This window comes from Octopus sinensis, linkage group LG27, assembly GCF_006345805.1.
Source record: "Octopus sinensis linkage group LG27, ASM634580v1, whole genome shotgun sequence".
NCBI lineage: Eukaryota > Metazoa > Mollusca > Cephalopoda > Octopoda > Octopodidae > Octopus > Octopus sinensis.
In genome coordinates, this window is record NC_043023.1 from 14,416,258 (window position 1) to 14,435,827 (window position 19,570).

Sequence of the window (19,570 nt, forward strand, 5' to 3'; positions counted from 1 at the left end):
TGATTGGGAAGTTTTTCACCCAAAACTTTCTCCATCACATCTGAGCAGAAGTCGACCTTGGCAGAATTTGAACTCAGAATGTAAAGACACAAAATACTGCCAAGCATTTTGCCTGACATGCCAACATTTTTGCCAACTCGCCACCTTAATAACAACAACAGCAGCAGCAGCAACAGCAACAGCAACAGCAACAACAACAACAACAACAACAACAACAACAACAACAACAATAATAATAATAATCACTGGGTAATTTGCAAAAACCTGGATTAGCCCCATGAAAAAAACTGGTGGGAACACAAACCACCTTCAGTGCTTGAAAATGACCACATCTCACTCCTCTGGAACTTCACCATTCAAACTGACAGGAAGATAGATGCAAATAGGCCAGACATCATATTGAAAGACTTCAGACAAAGAACATGCCTCCTCATTGATATGACTGTCCCAATCGATATAAACGTATCTCTCAAGACCTACCAAAAACTGAGCAAATATAAAGATCTTGAAATAGAAATTAGCAAAATGTGGAACCTGAAGACTAAAACAATACCTGTTGTCATAGGTGCCCTGGGAATGACAGCAAAAGGGGCTGATTGCTACCTAACTCAGATACCAGGAAACCCCAAAATGGCAGAAATTCAAAAGATAGTGCTCATGGGAACTATTCATATCCTACGCAAAATACTCTCTATGTAATCTCAAGATTTAAAACAATTTTCGTTTTTTTTTTAGACATTCACTAGTACAACACCCAAAAAAAAAAATATATATGGCACACTAGGCATAACAACAATACGAACTCCCAACCTGTTGTCTCTTGAGGTCTCTGGGTGAGACTTGGAGCCAACTTGTACAAATATAAAGCAAAAGTCAAACATAGAATAATAATAATAATAATAATAACAATAATATGGGAAGCACTCCGTCGGTTACAACGACGAGGGTTCCGGTTGATCTGAATCAATGGAACAACCTGCTCGTGAAATTAACGTGTAAGTGGCTGAGCACTCCACAGACACGTGTACCCTTAACGTAGTTCTCGGAGATATTCAGCATGACACAGAGAGTGACAAGGCCGGCCCTTTGAAATACAGGTACAACAGAAACAGGAAGTAAGAGTGAGAGAAAGTTGTGGTGAAAGAGTACAGCAGGGATCACCATCATCCCCTGCCAGAGCCTCATGGAGCTTTTAGGTGTTTTCGCTCAATAAACACTCACAACGCCCGGTCTGGGAATCAAAGCCGCGATCCTATGACCGCGAGTCTGCTGCCCTAACCACTGGGCCATTGCGCCTCCACAATAACAATAATAGTCACTCCAGTCGATTCCGACATATTAGTGTTTGAAGGAAAGGATTAAGCTAAAAAAGGATTAAAAACAGAAGCAGCATCTATTTGCAATGAATATATTTTGCTATTAAGTCACATCTGAGCAGTGCGTTCAATTCCCAGTCCAGGAATATGTTGTGCCGTTGGGTTACTCTTTTACTCTTTTACTTGTTTCAGTCATTTGACTGCGGCCATGCTGGAGCACTGCCTTTAGTCGAGCAAATCGACCCCGGGACTTATTCTTTGTAAGCCCAGTACTTATTCTAGCGGTCTCTTTTGCCGAACCGCTAAGTGAAGGGGACGTAAACGGTTGTCAATCAATGCTAGGGGGACAAACACAGACACACAAACATACACACACATACATATATATATATATATATACATATATACGACGGGCTTCTTTCAGTTTCCGTCTACCAAATCCACTCACAGGGCATTGGTTGGCCTGGGGCTATAGCAGAAGACACTTGCCCAAGATACCACACAGTGGGACTGAACCCAGAATCATGTGGTTGGTTAGCAAGCTACTTACCACACAGCCACTCCTGCGCCTATGTGTATGTGTGTGTTTGTATATGTGTGTATGTGTTTATATGTGTGTATGCATGTGTTTGTGTTTATGTTTGTATATGTGTATGTGTGTGTGTGTGTTTATGTGTGTGTATTTATATATGCATGTATATGTCTATGTGTGCAATTGTGCATGTAAGTGTATGTGTAATTGTGTGTATATGTGTGCATATGTGTGTGTCTGTATGTGTTTGTGAATGCATCTTGGGCAAGTGTCTTCTGCTATAGCCCCGGGCCGACCAATGCCTTGTGAGTGGATTTGGTAGACGAAATGAAAGAAGCCTGTCGTATATATGTATATATATATATGTGTGTGTGTATATGTTTGTGTGTCTGTGTTTGTCCCCCTAGCATTGCTTGACAACCGATGCTGGTGTGTTTACGTCCCCGTCACTTAGTGTTTCGGCAAAAGAGACCGATAGAATAAGTACTGGGCTTACAAAGAATAAGCCCCGGGGTTGATTTGCTCGACTAAAGGCGGTGCTCCAGCATGGCCGCAGTCAAATAACTGAAACAAGTAAAAGAGTAAAAAGAGCAAAAGAGTATCAGCAACCCCACCTTGCTTGCTTGGTGAGGTGGGTATTTATTGGACACCCTGCGGGATGAAAAACAAAACCCGTCAAATGGCGGAGGAACTCTTGAGAGTCAACGGCCGTCCAATAAATGTCTTAAGGCTGTATCATGCGCGGGGACATAGAAATAATCGGACTGAATACCCGATCGCATGGTTAAACCATTGGGAGTGAAGGACTCCTAGCCTTTGTTAGGGCATCCTTCTAGGAGAAGGTAACTCAGGTAACTGGGATAACTCTGACATAAAACCTGCGGCCCAGTGGTTACCAATGATCTTGACTTGTTCTTCTTTTCGGATTGTGGCTGCTGTTGCTTAGTGAGTGGGATTGACTCAGTGCACAGCCTTTCCTCACTTTAAAAAGAAATCTTCTTGCACAGGCATTGCATGATAACAACATTGATTAAGCTTCGTGCAATGGCCATACTCGATAATGAGGGGACAGACTCCATATATATATATTTCTTTATTGCCCGCAAGGGGCTAAACATAGAGGGGACAAACAAGGACAGACAAAGGGATTAAGTCGATTACATCGACCCCAGTGCGTTAACTGGTACTTAATTTATCGACCCCGAAAGGATGAAAGGCAAAGTTGACCTCGGCGGAATTTGAACTCAGAACGTAACGGCAGATAAAATACGGCAACGCATTTCGCCCGGCGTGCTACCGTTTCTGCCAGCTTGCCGCCGATTTTATATATATATATATGCATGTGTACGTACGTGTGCATGCGCATGTATATGCGATTGTATGTGTATGTATGTATGCATGTGGATGTGTCTACATGTGTGTATGTGCATACGTTCACATGAGTGTGTGTGTATGGATGTATGTACTGTGTGTTAATGTGGGAGCAAATGATTGTGTGAGTGTATATGTATATATATATATATACATACGAATGTATGTCTGAGTATGTGTGTACACTTGCGTCGGAAATTAATTAGCACTTCTCAAATTTCTACATTTTCTTACATTTTCTTAATTTAATTAACTTATTATCAGAAACGAACTCGTTTTTAATCAAAAATTTATTAAAACATATCCCAGCATACCACATAATTGTTATTAATCGTGAAATTTAGTCAATATCTTGTTGCTCCTCCTTTGGCAGCAATGACAGCTGCTACGCGGGTCGGCATGCTGTCTATGAGTGCCTGCAGGTACTGTGCAGGGATGGCCCCTCATGCAGCAAGAAGTGCCCCCAAACAGCTCGTGTCGGTTCCTGTATTGCTGCACATTCAAATCCCTACCCAATCGACTCCAGAGGTTCTCAATAGGGTTCAGGTCAGGTGACTGGCCAGCACGTACTCCTCGCCACCAAAGAGGTATCCCGTACTATCTCAACGTACTTTGCTGCGTTGATGTTGCCTTCGACGGCATAGAGCCGCCCAACACCACTGTAGCTGAACGCCCCTCACACCATCAGACCACCCCCACCATGCTTCATGGTGAACAAATCAAGGGTGCTAATTAATTTCTGACGGTAGTGTATGTGTCTGTTTGTATGTGTACATGTGCATGTGCGTGCGTGTGTGTGTGTGTGTGTGTGTGTGTCACTCACCTGTTTTCATAGATAGACAGCTGGTCACACATCTGAAGTGATTTTTCACCCAAAACTTTCTCCATCTGTTTCAAATCAGCATCAGTCTTGAGCAAGTCTTTCTCCCTCTCTTGTATACTTTGCTTCAGCTGCTCTAGTTCTTTGGACACTATCTGCCGCTTTTTAAACATAAAAGAAGATGGAAACCACATTGAACGGCTTACTTCCCTGGGCATGAACACATTGAAACTCCGACGTCTGGCAGCTGACTTGGCAGACACCCATAAAATTATCAACCATCTTACAAACAATAACTCTGAGCACCTTTTCAAGAAGGCTGAGGGTGTCTTGGCATCACTCACCAAATCCTTTGTGAGCCGCTCTCCGGCTATCTATCTGCGGCTGTATATAGCTATGGTAAGACCTCACCTGGAATTTGCATCACCGGTCAGGAACCCCTATCTTGCCCAGGATATCAATCGTCTGGAAGCCGTTCAGCGACGTGCAACCAAAAGAATACCCTCCATCAGGCATTTGCCATATTCTGAATGCCTTACTTCCCTGGGTATAGATACATTGAAACTCCGACGTCTGGCACTGACTTGGCAGACACCCATAAAATTATCAACCATCTTACAAACAATAACTCTGAGCACCTTTTCAAACTCCACCTGTCTAACACCCGTGGACATGTTTACAAAGTCAGAATACAGCACAGCTCCCATGACTTCAGGAAACATTTTTTCACGCTAAGAGTTGCTGAAGCATGGAAAAAACTGCCGGCATCAGTTGTTAGTTGTCGGAGCACTGCATCCTTCAAAACTTCAATGCTTCCTGAGATTCGCCAACACTACACCTGATTTTCTCCCCTCCATACACACACAAGCATGTATCTGACTCATACACTGTTCACTTTCCAGACATTTGTACATTACTGCATGTACTTTGTGTGCACTTTCTGACAAGTTGTGGTGCACCTGAGCACTGTATACAATAATTTCATTATTATTATTATTAAAATAATTAAATTTTCTTCCGGAAACATTTTTTCACGCTGAGAGTTGCTGAAGCATGGAACAAACTGCCAGCATCAGTTGTTAGTTGTCAGAGCACTGCATCCTTCAAAACTTCCATGCTTCCTGAGATTCGCCAACACTACACTTGATTTTCTCCTCCCCTCCATACACACGCAAGCATGTATCTGACTCATACATTGTTCGCTTTCCAGACATTTGTACATTACTGCATGTACTTTATATGCACTTTTGACAAGTTGTGGTGCACCTGAGCACTGTATACAATAATTTCATTATTATTATTATCAAAACTACAGTTCTACATTTAAGAGACGAGGAATTATGAACATTATTCTCTTTACTCTTTTACTTGTTTCAGTCTTTGACTGCGGCCATGCTGGAGCACTGCCTTTAGTCGAGCAAAATCGACCCCAGGACTTATTCTTTGTAAGCATAGTACTTACTCTACGGGTCTCTTTTTGCTGAACTAAGTGACGGGGACGTAAACACACCGACATCGGTTGTCAAGCGATGTTAGGGGACAAACACTGGCACACAAACATACACACACACACACAACCACACACACACACACACACACACACACATATATATTTGTTTTGCAAGATTTTTGATGTGAAATCGTGTGTTGAAACAGATATTGTTGTATTTAGGAATGGTCATTTTGCCAGTTTAGCCAATAAAAACACACGCACTATATATTTGGTGTAAGTAAGGAGAGACACACAAATAAGAAAGAAAAAAGCAAAGGACCACTGATGCGGTCACAGGAGTGTAACGAAAGAACTCTGACTGAAATAAGATTAAGATTAATGTAAAAAGTAAATAACACCGAAGCAAAATAACACCAAACATATAGTGCGTGTGTTTTTATTGGCTAAACTGGCAAAATGACCATTCCTAAATACAACAATATATATATATATATATATATATATATATATATATGTATATATATATATATCTATTTATATTATATATATCACGTGATCACGTGACCGACCAGGTCATCAGATGTTGTTACACATCGCTGGTCACAATGCGTTCGCATTGTTTTAGCCTTCGAATGACGCCACCCCGCTGGCTAAGCGAGCAGGCCAACAGAAGAAAGAGTGGGAGAAAGAGTGGTGAAAGAGTACAGCAGGGATCACCACCCCCTGCCGAAGCCTCGTGGAGCTTTTAGGTGTTTTCGCTCAATAAACACACACAACCTGGGAATCGAAACCGCGATCCTGCGACCGCGAGTCCGCTGCCCTAACCACTAGGCCATTGCGCCTCCACTATAAATTATATATATATATATATATATATATATATATACATATATATGACGGGCTTCTTTCAGCATCCATCTACAAAATCCACTCACAAGGCTTTGGTCGGCCCGGAGCTATAGTAGAAGACACTTACCCAAGGTGCCACGCCGTGAGACTGAACCCGGAACCATGTGGTTCGTAAGCAAGCTACATACCACACAGCCACTCCTGCGCTTGACAGGTTTTTCTCAAGCACAGTATATCACTAAAGATCTTGGTCACTTGTCACTACCCCCACAAGGCCCAATGTTCAAACAGCGTTTTTTATATGTCGTTCTTTATGGTCGCTGCCAGTGCCACTGGACTGGCTCCTGTGCAGGTAGCACGTAAAAACACCTTTTGAGTGTGGTTGTTGCCAGAACTGCCCTCATGCTAGTAGCACGTAAAAAGCATGCACTACACTCTCAGAGTGGTTGGCGTTAGGAAGGGCATCCAGCTGTAGAAACACTGCCATATCAGAATGAGGCCTGGTGCAGCCTTCTGGCTCACCAGTCCTCAGTGAAACCATCCAACCCATGCCAGAATCGAAAGCAGACGTAAAACAATGATGATGATGATGATAATGAATTGTTTCTACTCTAGGCACAAGGCCTGAAATTTTTGTGGAGGGGGCCAGTCAATTAGATCGACCCCATACACAACTGGTACATAATTTATCGACCCTGAGAGGACGAAAGGCAAAGTCAACCTTAGCAGAATTTGAACTCAGAATGTAAAGACATACAAAATACCGTTAAACATTTTGCCTGACATGCTAACGTTTTTGCCAGCTGGCCACCTTAATAATAATAATAATAATAATAATAATAACTCTCATGGCTTCTGATCTTAACTGATTGGGAGTGTTATCATGTACATTGTTTTGTCTTGGTATAAAAGATGGGCTACAGCAAATATTCTGCTCAATACCACAGATTTGCTTGTCAGTTGTTTGACCGTAACCAGTTGAGCATGTCCCTTAGTGACTGACGATATGTGCATCTCTGATCAGGAGCAGAAGTAGTTGGGGAGCATCATAGCCGTGTGTTGAAAGGAATTCTTTTAGGGTTTGGATAATTCACCTCTGGAAACATGAGTGGCTTGTTCAACATCCTTAAACAATCCTTATTCAGGGACCTTTTGAGCGGGATGGGTTACTCGAGCAGGAGAAAATTCTAACTGGGCCCCACCTGCAAGGTCATGCGCTGTTTATCTTGATATAAGATCACCATATCGTGCACACATGGTTGTGATGCATGTGTCTGGTGTACTCTTATCAGACGGGTAGCTATGATGGGTATACTGGGCTTCGTATATTTTACCCCAGTGTCACTGATGGCATGCACTGCTCTCTCACTCAATAATAATAATAATAATAATAATAATAATAATAATAATAATAATAATAATAGGTGCAGGAGTGGCTGTGTGGTAAGTAGATTGCTAACCAACCCCATGGTTCCGGGTTCAGTCCCACTGTGTGGCACCTTGGGCAAGTGTCTTCTGCTATAGCCTCGGGCCGACCAAAGCCTTGTGAGTGGATTTGGTAGATGGAAACTGAAAGAAGCCCATGATATATATATGTATATATATGTATGTGTGTGTGTGTGTATGTTTGTGTCTGTGTTTGTCCCCCCAACATCGCTTGACAACCGATGCTGGTGTATTTACGTCCCCGTAACTTAGCGGTTCGGCAAAAGAGGACGATAGAATAAGTACTAGGCTTACAAAGAATAAGTCCTGGGGTCGATTTGCTCGACTACAGGCGGTGCTCCAGCATGGCCACAGTCAAATGCCTGAAACAAATAAAAGAGTAAAAGAGAGTATTGTTCTGTCTCTTCAACTCAAATTGCTTAGGTACATCATGACACATTTCACACCACTCAAAGCAATCTAGGCAATAACTTTCCCAAGCTGAAGAAATTTCAGCAATTGTTTCAACTTAACCTTATACCTAAGGATAGGCCTTCCTTTACCATAGTATCCCTTTATTTGTTGGTCATACATAAAAATTTTCAGAATGCAACCATCTTGCATTCGAGCAAGTGAAAACAAATCAAAATTGCTGACGTGGCCAATGACAGTACCTATTTCTTTATTACCCACAAGGGGTTAAACACAGAGAGGACAAACAAGGACAGACATAGGTATTAAGTCGATTACATCGACCCCAGTGTGTAACTGTTTCTTAATTTATCAATCCCGAAAGGATGAAAGGCAAAGTCGACCTTGGCGGAATTTGAACTCACAACGTAACGGCAGACGAAAGACCGCTAAGCATTTCGCCCGGCGTGCTAACGTTTCTGCCAGCTCGCCACCTGTCAATGACAGTACCACCTGTCCTTCCATAGTGATGCCCCAGCATGGCCACTATCCAATGACTAAAACAAAGTTAAAGATAAAAATAGATAAAAAATAGAAAAGATACCTGTAAGTTTTCTATTCGTAGGGTGTTATTCATTTCATCGACCTTGAGGCGAAATTCATGTTCTCGCTTCTTCAAGGCTGCATCAAAGCCTAAAGTGAAGAATAAATACAGAGGATTTACGGAGATGTACTTGCATAGCAAGTGACCTGATCTGAGATCGTGTGCTGAAACGAAAACAATTGCAGCGTGGCAGGTGTTTGTAAGCTATTTAAGAATCACACAAAAGCCGTTCGATTCACTTCAACATTTAAGTTTAATTTGTCAAAATATATATATATATATATATATATATATATATGTTAATAAAATAGAATATATGCATATATATAAACATATATGTACGTACCTACCTCTACATGTACATATACACGCATATATGTGTACAGGACACCAAAAAGACGTCGAACACATAGAGAGACGAAACACATAGACACAAACCAAGGAACAAGACAAGCAAAAAAAAAAGGAGAGATACAGGACAATAAGCACAACGAAAAATCCCCTTCTTCAGTCGCTAAGATTTCATCTACTAAACGTTTCGAAGGATAAAAGCGAGACGTATACTTCGAAGAAAAATTCCTTCCCGCGAAAAGCAATCAATTAAATTCTGAGATCTTTCGCAGAGGGGTAAAAAAAAGCAAGACGGTAACGACAGTACAAACATATATATATATTATATATTTTCGTCACTTTAAGACCGCGACCTGTTCACTGACAAAAAATCCGTGTGATGCAGCACAGATTTTTGTCAGTGAACAGGTCGCGGTCTTAAAGCGATGAAAATATTTTGACAAATTAACTTTTTTGTCAGTGAACAGGTCGCGGTCTTAAAGCGATGAAAATATTTTGACAAATTAAACTTTTTTGTCAGTGAACAGGTCGCGGTCTTAAAGCGATGAAAATATTTTGACAAATTAAACTTTTTTGTCAGTGAACAGGTCGCGGTCTTAAAGCGATGAAAATATTTTGACAAATTAAACTTTTTTGTCAGTGAACAGGTCGCGGTCTCAAAGCGATGAAAATATTTTGACAAATTAAACTTTTTTGTCAGTGAACAGGTCGCGGTCTTAAAGCGATGAAAATATTTTGACAAATTAAACTTTTTTGTCAGTGAACAGGTCGCGGTCTTAAAGCGATGAAAATATTTTGACAAATTAAACTTTTTTGTCAGTGAACAGGTCGCGGTCTTAAAGCGATGAAAATATTTTGACAAATTAAACTTTTTTGTCAGTGAACAGGTCGCGGTCTCAAAGCGATGAAAATATTTTGACAAATTAAACTTTTTTGTCAGTGAACAGGTCGCGGTCTTAAAGCGATGAAAATATTTTGACAAATTAAACTTTTTTGTCAGTGAACAGGTCGCGGTCTTAAAGCGATGAAAATATTTTGACAAATTAAACTTTTTTGTCAGTGAACAGGTCGCGGTCTTAAAGCGAGGAAAATATTTTGACAAATTAAACTTTTTTGTCAGTGAACAGGTCGCGGTCTTAAAGCGAGGAAAATATTTTGACAAATTAAACTTTTTTGTCAGTGAACAGGTCGCGGTCTTAAAGCGATGAAAATATTTTGACAAATTAAACTTTTTGTCAGTGAACAGGTCGCGGTCTTAAAGCGAGGAAAATATTTTGACAAATTAAACTTTTTTGTCAGTGAACAGGTCGCGGTCTTAAAGCGAGGAAAATATTTTGACAAATTAAACTTTTTTGTCAGTGAACAGGTCGCAGTCTTAAAGCGATGAAAATATTTTGACAAATTAAACTTTTTTGTCAGTGAACAGGTCGCGGTCTTAAAGCGATGAAAATATTTTGACAAATTAAACTTTTTTGTCAGTGAACAGGTCGCGGTCTTAAAGCGATGAAAATATTTTGACAAATTAAACTTTTTTGTCAGTGAACAGGTCGCGGTCTTAAAGCGATGAAAATATTTTGACAAATTAAACTTTTTTGTCAGTGAACAGGTCGCGGTCTTAAAGCGAGGAAAATATTTTGACAAATTAAACTTTTTTGTCAGTGAACAGGTCGCGGTCTTAAAGCGATGAAAATATTTTGACAAATTAAACTTTTTTGTCAGTGAACAGGTCGCGGTCTTAAAGCGATGAAAATATTTTGACAAATTAAACTTTTTGTCAGTGAACAGGTCGCGGTCTTAAAGCGATGAAAATATTTTGACAAATTAAACTTTTTTGTCAGTGAACAGGTCGCGGTCTTAAAGCGATGAAAATATTTTGACAAATTAAACTTTTTTGTCAGTGAACAGGTCGCGGTCTTAAAGCGATGAAAATATTTTGACAAATTAAACTTTTTTGTCAGTGAACAGGTCGCGGTCTTAAAGCGATGAAAATATTTTGACAAATTAAACTTTTTTGTCAGTGAACAGGTCGCGGTCTTAAAGCGATGAAAATATTTTGACAAATTAAACTTTTTTGTCAGTGAACAGGTCGCGGTCTTAAAGCGATGAAAATATTTTGACAAATTAAACTTTTTTGTCAGTGAACAGGTCGCGGTCTTAAAGCGAGGAAAATATTTTGACAAATTAAACTTTTTTGTCAGTGAACAGGTCGCGGTCTTAAAGCGATGAAAATATTTTGACAAATTAAACTTTTTGTCAGTGAACAGGTCGCGGTCTTAAAGCGATGAAAATATTTTGACAAATTAAACTTTTTTGTCAGTGAACAGGTCGCGGTCTTAAAGCGAGGAAAATATTTTGACAAATTAAACTTTTTTGTCAGTGAACAGGTCGCGGTCTTAAAGCGATGAAAATATTTTGACAAATTAAACTTTTTTGTCAGTGAACAGGTCGCGGTCTTAAAGCGATGAAAATATTTTGACAAATTAAACTTTTTTGTCAGTGAACAGGTCGCGGTCTTAAAGCGATGAAAATTTTGACAAATTAAACTTTTTTGTCAGTGAACAGGTCGCGGTCTTAAAGCGATGAAAATATTTTGACAAATTAAACTTTTTTGTCAGTGAACAGGTCGCGGTCTTAAAGCGAGGAAAATATTTTGACAAATTAAACTTTTTTGTCAGTGAACAGGTCGCGGTCTTAAAGCGAGGAAAATATTTTGACAAATTAAACTTTTTTGTCAGTGAACAGGTCGCGGTCTTAAAGCGATGAAAATATTTTGACAAATTAAACTTTTTTGTCAGTGAACAGGTCGCGGTCTTAAAGCGATGAAAATATTTTGACAAATTAAACTTTTTTGTCAGTGAACAGGTCGCGGTCTTAAAGCGAGGAAAATATTTTGACAAATTAAACTTTTTTGTCAGTGAACAGGTCGCGGTCTTAAAGCGAGGAAAATATTTTGACAAATTAAACTTTTTTGTCAGTGAACAGGTCGCGGTCTTAAAGCGATGAAAATATTTTGACAAATTAAACTTTTTTGTCAGTGAACAGGTCGCGGTCTTAAAGCGATGAAAATATTTTGACAAATTAAACTTTTTTGTCAGTGAACAGGTCGCGGTCTTAAAGCGATGAAAATATTTTGACAAATTAAACTTTTTTGTCAGTGAACAGGTCGCGGTCTTAAAGCGAGGAAAATATTTTGACAAATTAAACTTTTTGTCAGTGAACAGGTCGCGGTCTTAAAGCGATGAAAATATTTTGACAAATTAAACTTTTTTGTCAGTGAACAGGTCGCGGTCTTAAAGCGATGAAAATATTTTGACAAATTAAACTTTTTTGTCAGTGAACAGGTCGCGGTCTCAAAGCGATGAAAATATTTTGACAAATTAAACTTTTTTGTCAGTGAACAGGTCGCGGTCTTAAAGCGATGAAAATATTTTGACAAATTAAACTTTTTTGTCAGTGAACAGGTCGCGGTCTTAAAGCGATGAAAATATTTTGACAAATTAAACTTTTTTGTCAGTGAACAGGTCGCGGTCTTAAAGCGATGAAAATATTTTGACAAATTAAACTTTTTTGTCAGTGAACAGGTCGCGGTCTTAAAGCGATGAAAATATTTTGACAAATTAAACTTTTTTGTCAGTGAACAGGTCGCGGTCTTAAAGCGATGAAAATATTTTGACAAATTAAACTTTTTTGTCAGTGAACAGGTCGCGGTCTCAAAGCGATGAAAATATTTTGACAAATTAAACTTTTTGTCAGTGAACAGGTCGCGGTCTTAAAGCGAGGAAAATATTTTGACAAATTAAACTTTTTTGTCAGTGAACAGGTCGCGGTCTTAAAGCGAGGAAAATATTTTGACAAATTAAACTTTTTTGTCAGTGAACAGGTCGCGGTCTTAAAGCGATGAAAATATTTTGACAAATTAAACTTTTTTGTCAGTGAACAGGTCGCGGTCTCAAAGCGATGAAAATATTTTGACAAATTAAACTTTTTTGTCAGTGAACAGGTCGCGGTCTTAAAGCGATGAAAATATTTTGACAAATTAAACTTTTTTGTCAGTGAACAGGTCGCGGTCTTAAAGCGATGAAAATATTTTGACAAATTAAACTTTTTTGTCAGTGAACAGGTCGCGGTCTTAAAGCGATGAAAATATTTTGACAAATTAAACTTTTTTGTCAGTGAACAGGTCGCGGTCTTAAAGCGAGGAAAATATTTTGACAAATTAAACTTTTTTGTCAGTGAACAGGTCGCGGTCTTAAAGCGATGAAAATATTTTGACAAATTAAACTTTTTTGTCAGTGAACAGGTCGCGGTCTTAAAGCGAGGAAAATATTTTGACAAATTAAACTTTTTTGTCAGTGAACAGGTCGCGGTCTTAAAGCGAGGAAAATATTTTGACAAATTAAACTTTTTTGTCAGTGAACAGGTCGCGGTCTTAAAGCGATGAAAATATTTTGACAAATTAAACTTTTTTGTCAGTGAACAGGTCGCGGTCTTAAAGCGATGAAAATATTTTGACAAATTAAACTTTTTTGTCAGTGAACAGGTCGCGGTCTTAAAGCGATGAAAATATTTTGACAAATTAAACTTTTTTGTCAGTGAACAGGTCGCGGTCTTAAAGCGATGAAAATATTTTGACAAATTAAACTTTTTTGTCAGTGAACAGGTCGCGGTCTTAAAGCGAGGAAAATATTTTGACAAATTAAACTTTTTTGTCAGTGAACAGGTCGCGGTCTTAAAGCGATGAAAATATTTTGACAAATTAAACTTTTTTGTCAGTGAACAGGTCGCGGTCTTAAAGCGATGAAAATATTTTGACAAATTAAACTTTTTTGTCAGTGAACAGGTCGCGGTCTTAAAGCGAGGAAAATATTTTGACAAATTAAACTTTTTTGTCAGTGAACAGGTCGCGGTCTTAAAGCGATGAAAATATTTTGACAAATTAAACTTTTTTGTCAGTGAACAGGTCGCGGTCTTAAAGCGATGAAAATATTTTGACAAATTAAACTTTTTTGTCAGTGAACAGGTCGCGGTCTTAAAGCGATGAAAATATTTTGACAAATTAAACTTTTTTGTCAGTGAACAGGTCGCGGTCTTAAAGCGATGAAAATATTTTGACAAATTAAACTTTTTTGTCAGTGAACAGGTCGCGGTCTTAAAGCGAGGAAAATATTTTGACAAATTAAACTTTTTTGTCAGTGAACAGGTCGCGGTCTTAAAGCGAGGAAAATATTTTGACAAATTAAACTTTTTTGTCAGTGAACAGGTCGCGGTCTTAAAGCGATGAAAATATTTTGACAAATTAAACTTTTTTGTCAGTGAACAGGTCGCGGTCTTAAAGCGATGAAAATATTTTGACAAATTAAACTTTTTTGTCAGTGAACAGGTCGCGGTCTTAAAGCGATGAAAATATTTTGACAAATTAAACTTTTTTGTCAGTGAACAGGTCGCGGTCTTAAAGCGATGAAAATATTTTGACAAATTAAACTTTTTTGTCAGTGAACAGGTCGCGGTCTTAAAGCGATGAAAATATTTTGACAAATTAAACTTTTTTGTCAGTGAACAGGTCGCGGTCTTAAAGCGATGAAAATATTTTGACAAATTAAACTTTTTTGTCAGTGAACAGGTCGCGGTCTTAAAGCGATGAAAATATTTTGACAAATTAAACTTTTTTGTCAGTGAACAGGTCGCGGTCTTAAAGCGAGGAAAATATTTTGACAAATTAAACTTTTTTGTCAGTGAACAGGTCGCGGTCTTAAAGCGAGGAAAATATTTTGACAAATTAAACTTTTTTGTCAGTGAACAGGTCGCGGTCTTAAAGCGATGAAAATATTTTGACAAATTAAACTTTTTTGTCAGTGAACAGGTCGCGGTCTTAAAGCGATGAAAATATTTTGACAAATTAAACTTTTTTGTCAGTGAACAGGTCGCGGTCTTAAAGCGAGGAAAATATTTTGACAAATTAAACTTTTTTGTCAGTGAACAGGTCGCGGTCTTAAAGCGATGAAAATATTTTGACAAATTAAACTTTTTTGTCAGTGAACAGGTCGCGGTCTTAAAGCGATGAAAATATTTTGACAAATTAAACTTTTTTGTCAGTGAACAGGTCGCGGTCTTAAAGCGATGAAAATATTTTGACAAATTAAACTTTTTTGTCAGTGAACAGGTCGCGGTCTTAAAGCGATGAAAATATTTTGACAAATTAAACTTTTTTGTCAGTGAACAGGTCGCGGTCTTAAAGCGAGGAAAATATTTTGACAAATTAAACTTTTTTGTCAGTGAACAGGTCGCGGTCTTAAAGCGATGAAAATATTTTGACAAATTAAACTTTTTTGTCAGTGAACAGGTCGCGGTCTTAAAGCGATGAAAATATTTTGACAAATTAAACTTTTTTGTCAGTGAACAGGTCGCGGTCTCAAAGCGATGAAAATATTTTGACAAATTAAACTTTTTTGTCAGTGAACAGGTCGCGGTCTTAAAGCGATGAAAATATTTTGACAAATTAAACTTTTTTGTCAGTGAACAGGTCGCGGTCTTAAAGCGATGAAAATATTTTGACAAATTAAACTTTTTTGTCAGTGAACAGGTCGCGGTCTTAAAGCGATGAAAATATTTTGACAAATTAAACTTTTTTGTCAGTGAACAGGTCGCGGTCTCAAAGCGATGAAAATATTTTGACAAATTAAACTTTTTTGTCAGTGAACAGGTCGCGGTCTTAAAGCGATGAAAATATTTTGACAAATTAAACTTTTTTGTCAGTGAACAGGTCGCGGTCTTAAAGCGATGAAAATATTTTGACAAATTAAACTTTTTTGTCAGTGAACAGGTCGCGGTCTTAAAGCGAGGAAAATATTTTGACAAATTAAACTTTTTTGTCAGTGAACAGGTCGCGGTCTTAAAGCGAGGAAAATATTTTGACAAATTAAACTTTTTGTCAGTGAACAGGTCGCGGTCTTAAAGCGATGAAAATATTTTGACAAATTAAACTTTTTTGTCAGTGAACAGGTCGCGGTCTTAAAGCGATGAAAATATTTTGACAAATTAAACTTTTTTGTCAGTGAACAGGTCGCGGTCTTAAAGCGAGGAAAATATTTTGACAAATTAAACTTTTTTGTCAGTGAACAGGTCGCGGTCTTAAAGCGATGAAAATATTTTGACAAATTAAACTTTTTTGTCAGTGAACAGGTCGCGGTCTTAAAGCGATGAAAATATTTTGACAAATTAAACTTTTTTGTCAGTGAACAGGTCGCGGTCTTAAAGCGAGGAAAATATTTTGACAAATTAAACTTTTTTGTCAGTGAACAGGTCGCGGTCTTAAAGCGATGAAAATATTTTGACAAATTAAACTTTTTTGTCAGTGAACAGGTCGCGGTCTTAAAGCGAGGAAAATATTTTGACAAATTAAACTTTTTTGTCAGTGAACAGGTCGCGGTCTTAAAGCGAGGAAAATATTTTGACAAATTAAACTTTTTTGTCAGTGAACAGGTCGCGGTCTTAAAGCGATGAAAATATTTTGACAAATTAAACTTTTTTGTCAGTGAACAGGTCGCGGTCTTAAAGCGATGAAAATATTTTGACAAATTAAACTTTTTTGTCAGTGAACAGGTCGCGGTCTTAAAGCGAGGAAAATATTTTGACAAATTAAACTTTTTTGTCAGTGAACAGGTCGCGGTCTTAAAGCGATGAAAATATTTTGACAAATTAAACTTTTTTGTCAGTGAACAGGTCGCGGCCTTAAAGCGAGGAAAATATTTTGACAAATTAAACTTTTTTGTCAGTGAACAGGTCGCGGTCTTAAAGCGATGAAAATATTTTGACAAATTAAACTTTTTTGTCAGTGAACAGGTCGCGGTCTTAAAGCGATGAAAATATTTTGACAAATTAAACTTTTTGTCAGTGAACAGGTCGCGGTCTTAAAGCGAGGAAAATATTTTGACAAATTAAACTTTTTTGTCAGTGAACAGGTCGCGGTCTTAAAGCGATGAAAATATTTTGACAAATTAAACTTTTTTGTCAGTGAACAGGTCGCGGTCTTAAAGCGATGAAAATATTTTGACAAATTAAACTTTTTTGTCAGTGAACAGGTCGCGGTCTTAAAGCGATGAAAATATTTTGACAAATTAAACTTTTTTGTCAGTGAACAGGTCGCGGTCTTAAAGCGATGAAAATATTTTGACAAATTAAACTTTTTTGTCAGTGAACAGGTCGCGGTCTTAAAGCGAGGAAAATATTTTGACAAATTAAACTTTTTTGTCAGTGAACAGGTCGCGGTCTTAAAGCGAGGAAAATATTTTGACAAATTAAACTTTTTTGTCAGTGAACAGGTCGCGGTCTTAAAGCGATGAAAATATTTTGACAAATTAAACTTTTTTGTCAGTGAACAGGTCGCGGTCTTAAAGCGATGAAAATATTTTGACAAATTAAACTTTTTTGTCAGTGAACAGGTCGCGGTCTTAAAGCGAGGAAAATATTTTGACAAATTAAACTTTTTTGTCAGTGAACAGGTCGCGGTCTTAAAGCGAGGAAAATATTTTGACAAATTAAACTTTTTTGTCAGTGAACAGGTCGCGGTCTTAAAGCGATGAAATATTTTGACAAATTAAACTTTTTTGTCAGTGAACAGGTCGCGGTCTTAAAGCGATGAAAATATTTTGACAAATTAAACTTTTTTGTCAGTGAACAGGTCGCGGTCTTAAAGCGATGAAAATATTTTGACAAATTAAACTTTTTTGTCAGTGAACAGGTCGCGGTCTTAAAGCGAGGAAAATATTTTGACAAATTAAACTTTTTTGTCAGTGAACAGGTCGCGGTCTTAAAGCGATGAAAATATTTTGACAAATTAAACTTTTTTGTCAGTGAACAGGTCGCGGTCTTAAAGTGATGAAAATATTTTGACAAATTAAACTTTTTTGTCAGTGAACAGGTCGCGGTCTTAAAGCGATGAAAATATTTTGACAAATTAAACTTTTTTGTCAGTGAACAGGTCGCGGTCTTAAAGCGATGAAAATATTTTGACAAATTAAACTTTTTTGTCAGTGAACAGGTCGCGGTCTTAAAGCGAGGAAAATATTTTGACAAATTAAACTTTTTTGTCAGTGAACAGGTCGCGGTCTTAAAGCGAGGAAAATATTTTGACAAATTAAACTTAAATGTTGAAGTGAATTGAATGGCTTTTGTTCGTTTCTTAAATACAGAGGAATTTTTAAGACACACATAAACACACACACATATACACACAAAGCTATGCGCACACACACAAAAACCCATGCATGCACACACTCAGACATACATAAACACACACACAAACATATACATACGCACACACACACACACACAAACACATGCATACAACTACAGACACACATAAACACACATGCACACGTACACACAAACATGCGCACACACGCAAAAACCCATGCATACACACACACACAGACATATACATACGCACACACACACACAAACCCATGCATGCACACACACACACACAGACATACGTAAACACACATGCACACATGCAAACACACACACACACACACCAAGCCCATGCATACAACTACAGACACACATATACACACACACACACATACACACAAACCTATGCGCACATACACAAAAAGCCATGCATGCACACACTCACACAGACATACATAAACACACTCATACAAACATATACATACGCACACGCACACACACACAAACCCAAGCATGCACACGCACAAAGACACACATAAACACACATGCACACACACACACACACAAAACCCATGCATACACTCAGACATACATAAACACACACACACAAACATATACATACACACACACACAAACCCATGCATGAACACACACATAAACACGTACACACAAACACATGCACACACACACACACACAAACATATGTGCACACACACACAAAGACATACATAAACACACACATGTCCAAATACAAACAGCGTACTTGCCTTGCTCCATTCGTCTGCGTTCCTCCAGAATGGTCTCCTGTGATTCCACCATATTCCATTCCATTGCTCTCTTCATTTCCTCACAATGTCTTCGTTCCTCGTCCAGTTTACACATCTTGCCCCTAAAATTGTACGCAGATAACATCACGTTAAATTTGGGCCCATCGCTTTTTTTCAGTTTACTCAGGACAGACCCTTACTTTTTCAACATCTATACCTCCACCATTCTCTACCAGTCTCTCTCTCTCTTTCCCTATTTCTCCCACCATCTCTCAAATTCTTACCTTCTCACATCTTTCTCTCCTCCTCTCTCAGCTAGTTTTTCTTTCTCTCTCTAATCATTACCTTCTTAACATCCTCTTTCTACCAGTTTCTCTCCCTCTCATTCTCTGTTCCTCCTACTACCACTCAAAAACCTTACCTTCTCATTCTATCTCCTCATCTCTCTACCAGTTCTCCCTCTCTTCCTCCCACCACCTTTC

At 38.3% G+C, this 19,570-nt stretch overlaps 1 protein-coding gene across 2 annotated transcripts in view; it reads right to left on the bottom strand.

The window, feature by feature from the left end:
- LOC115225215 (coiled-coil domain-containing protein 57-like) overlaps nucleotides 1–19,570 on the bottom strand; it is a 71,636-nt gene that overhangs the window by 39,787 nt on the left and 12,279 nt on the right. For both annotated transcript variants that reach the window (XM_029796156.2, XM_036514091.1), the window contains 3 exons: nucleotides 19,089–19,210; nucleotides 8,782–8,870; nucleotides 4,043–4,200 (listed from right to left, as the gene is read on the bottom strand). In XM_029796156.2, coding sequence (XP_029652016.1) covers nucleotides 4,043–4,200; nucleotides 8,782–8,870; nucleotides 19,089–19,210 — 369 coding nt within the window. The remainder of the gene's footprint in view (nucleotides 1–4,042; nucleotides 4,201–8,781; nucleotides 8,871–19,088; nucleotides 19,211–19,570) is intronic.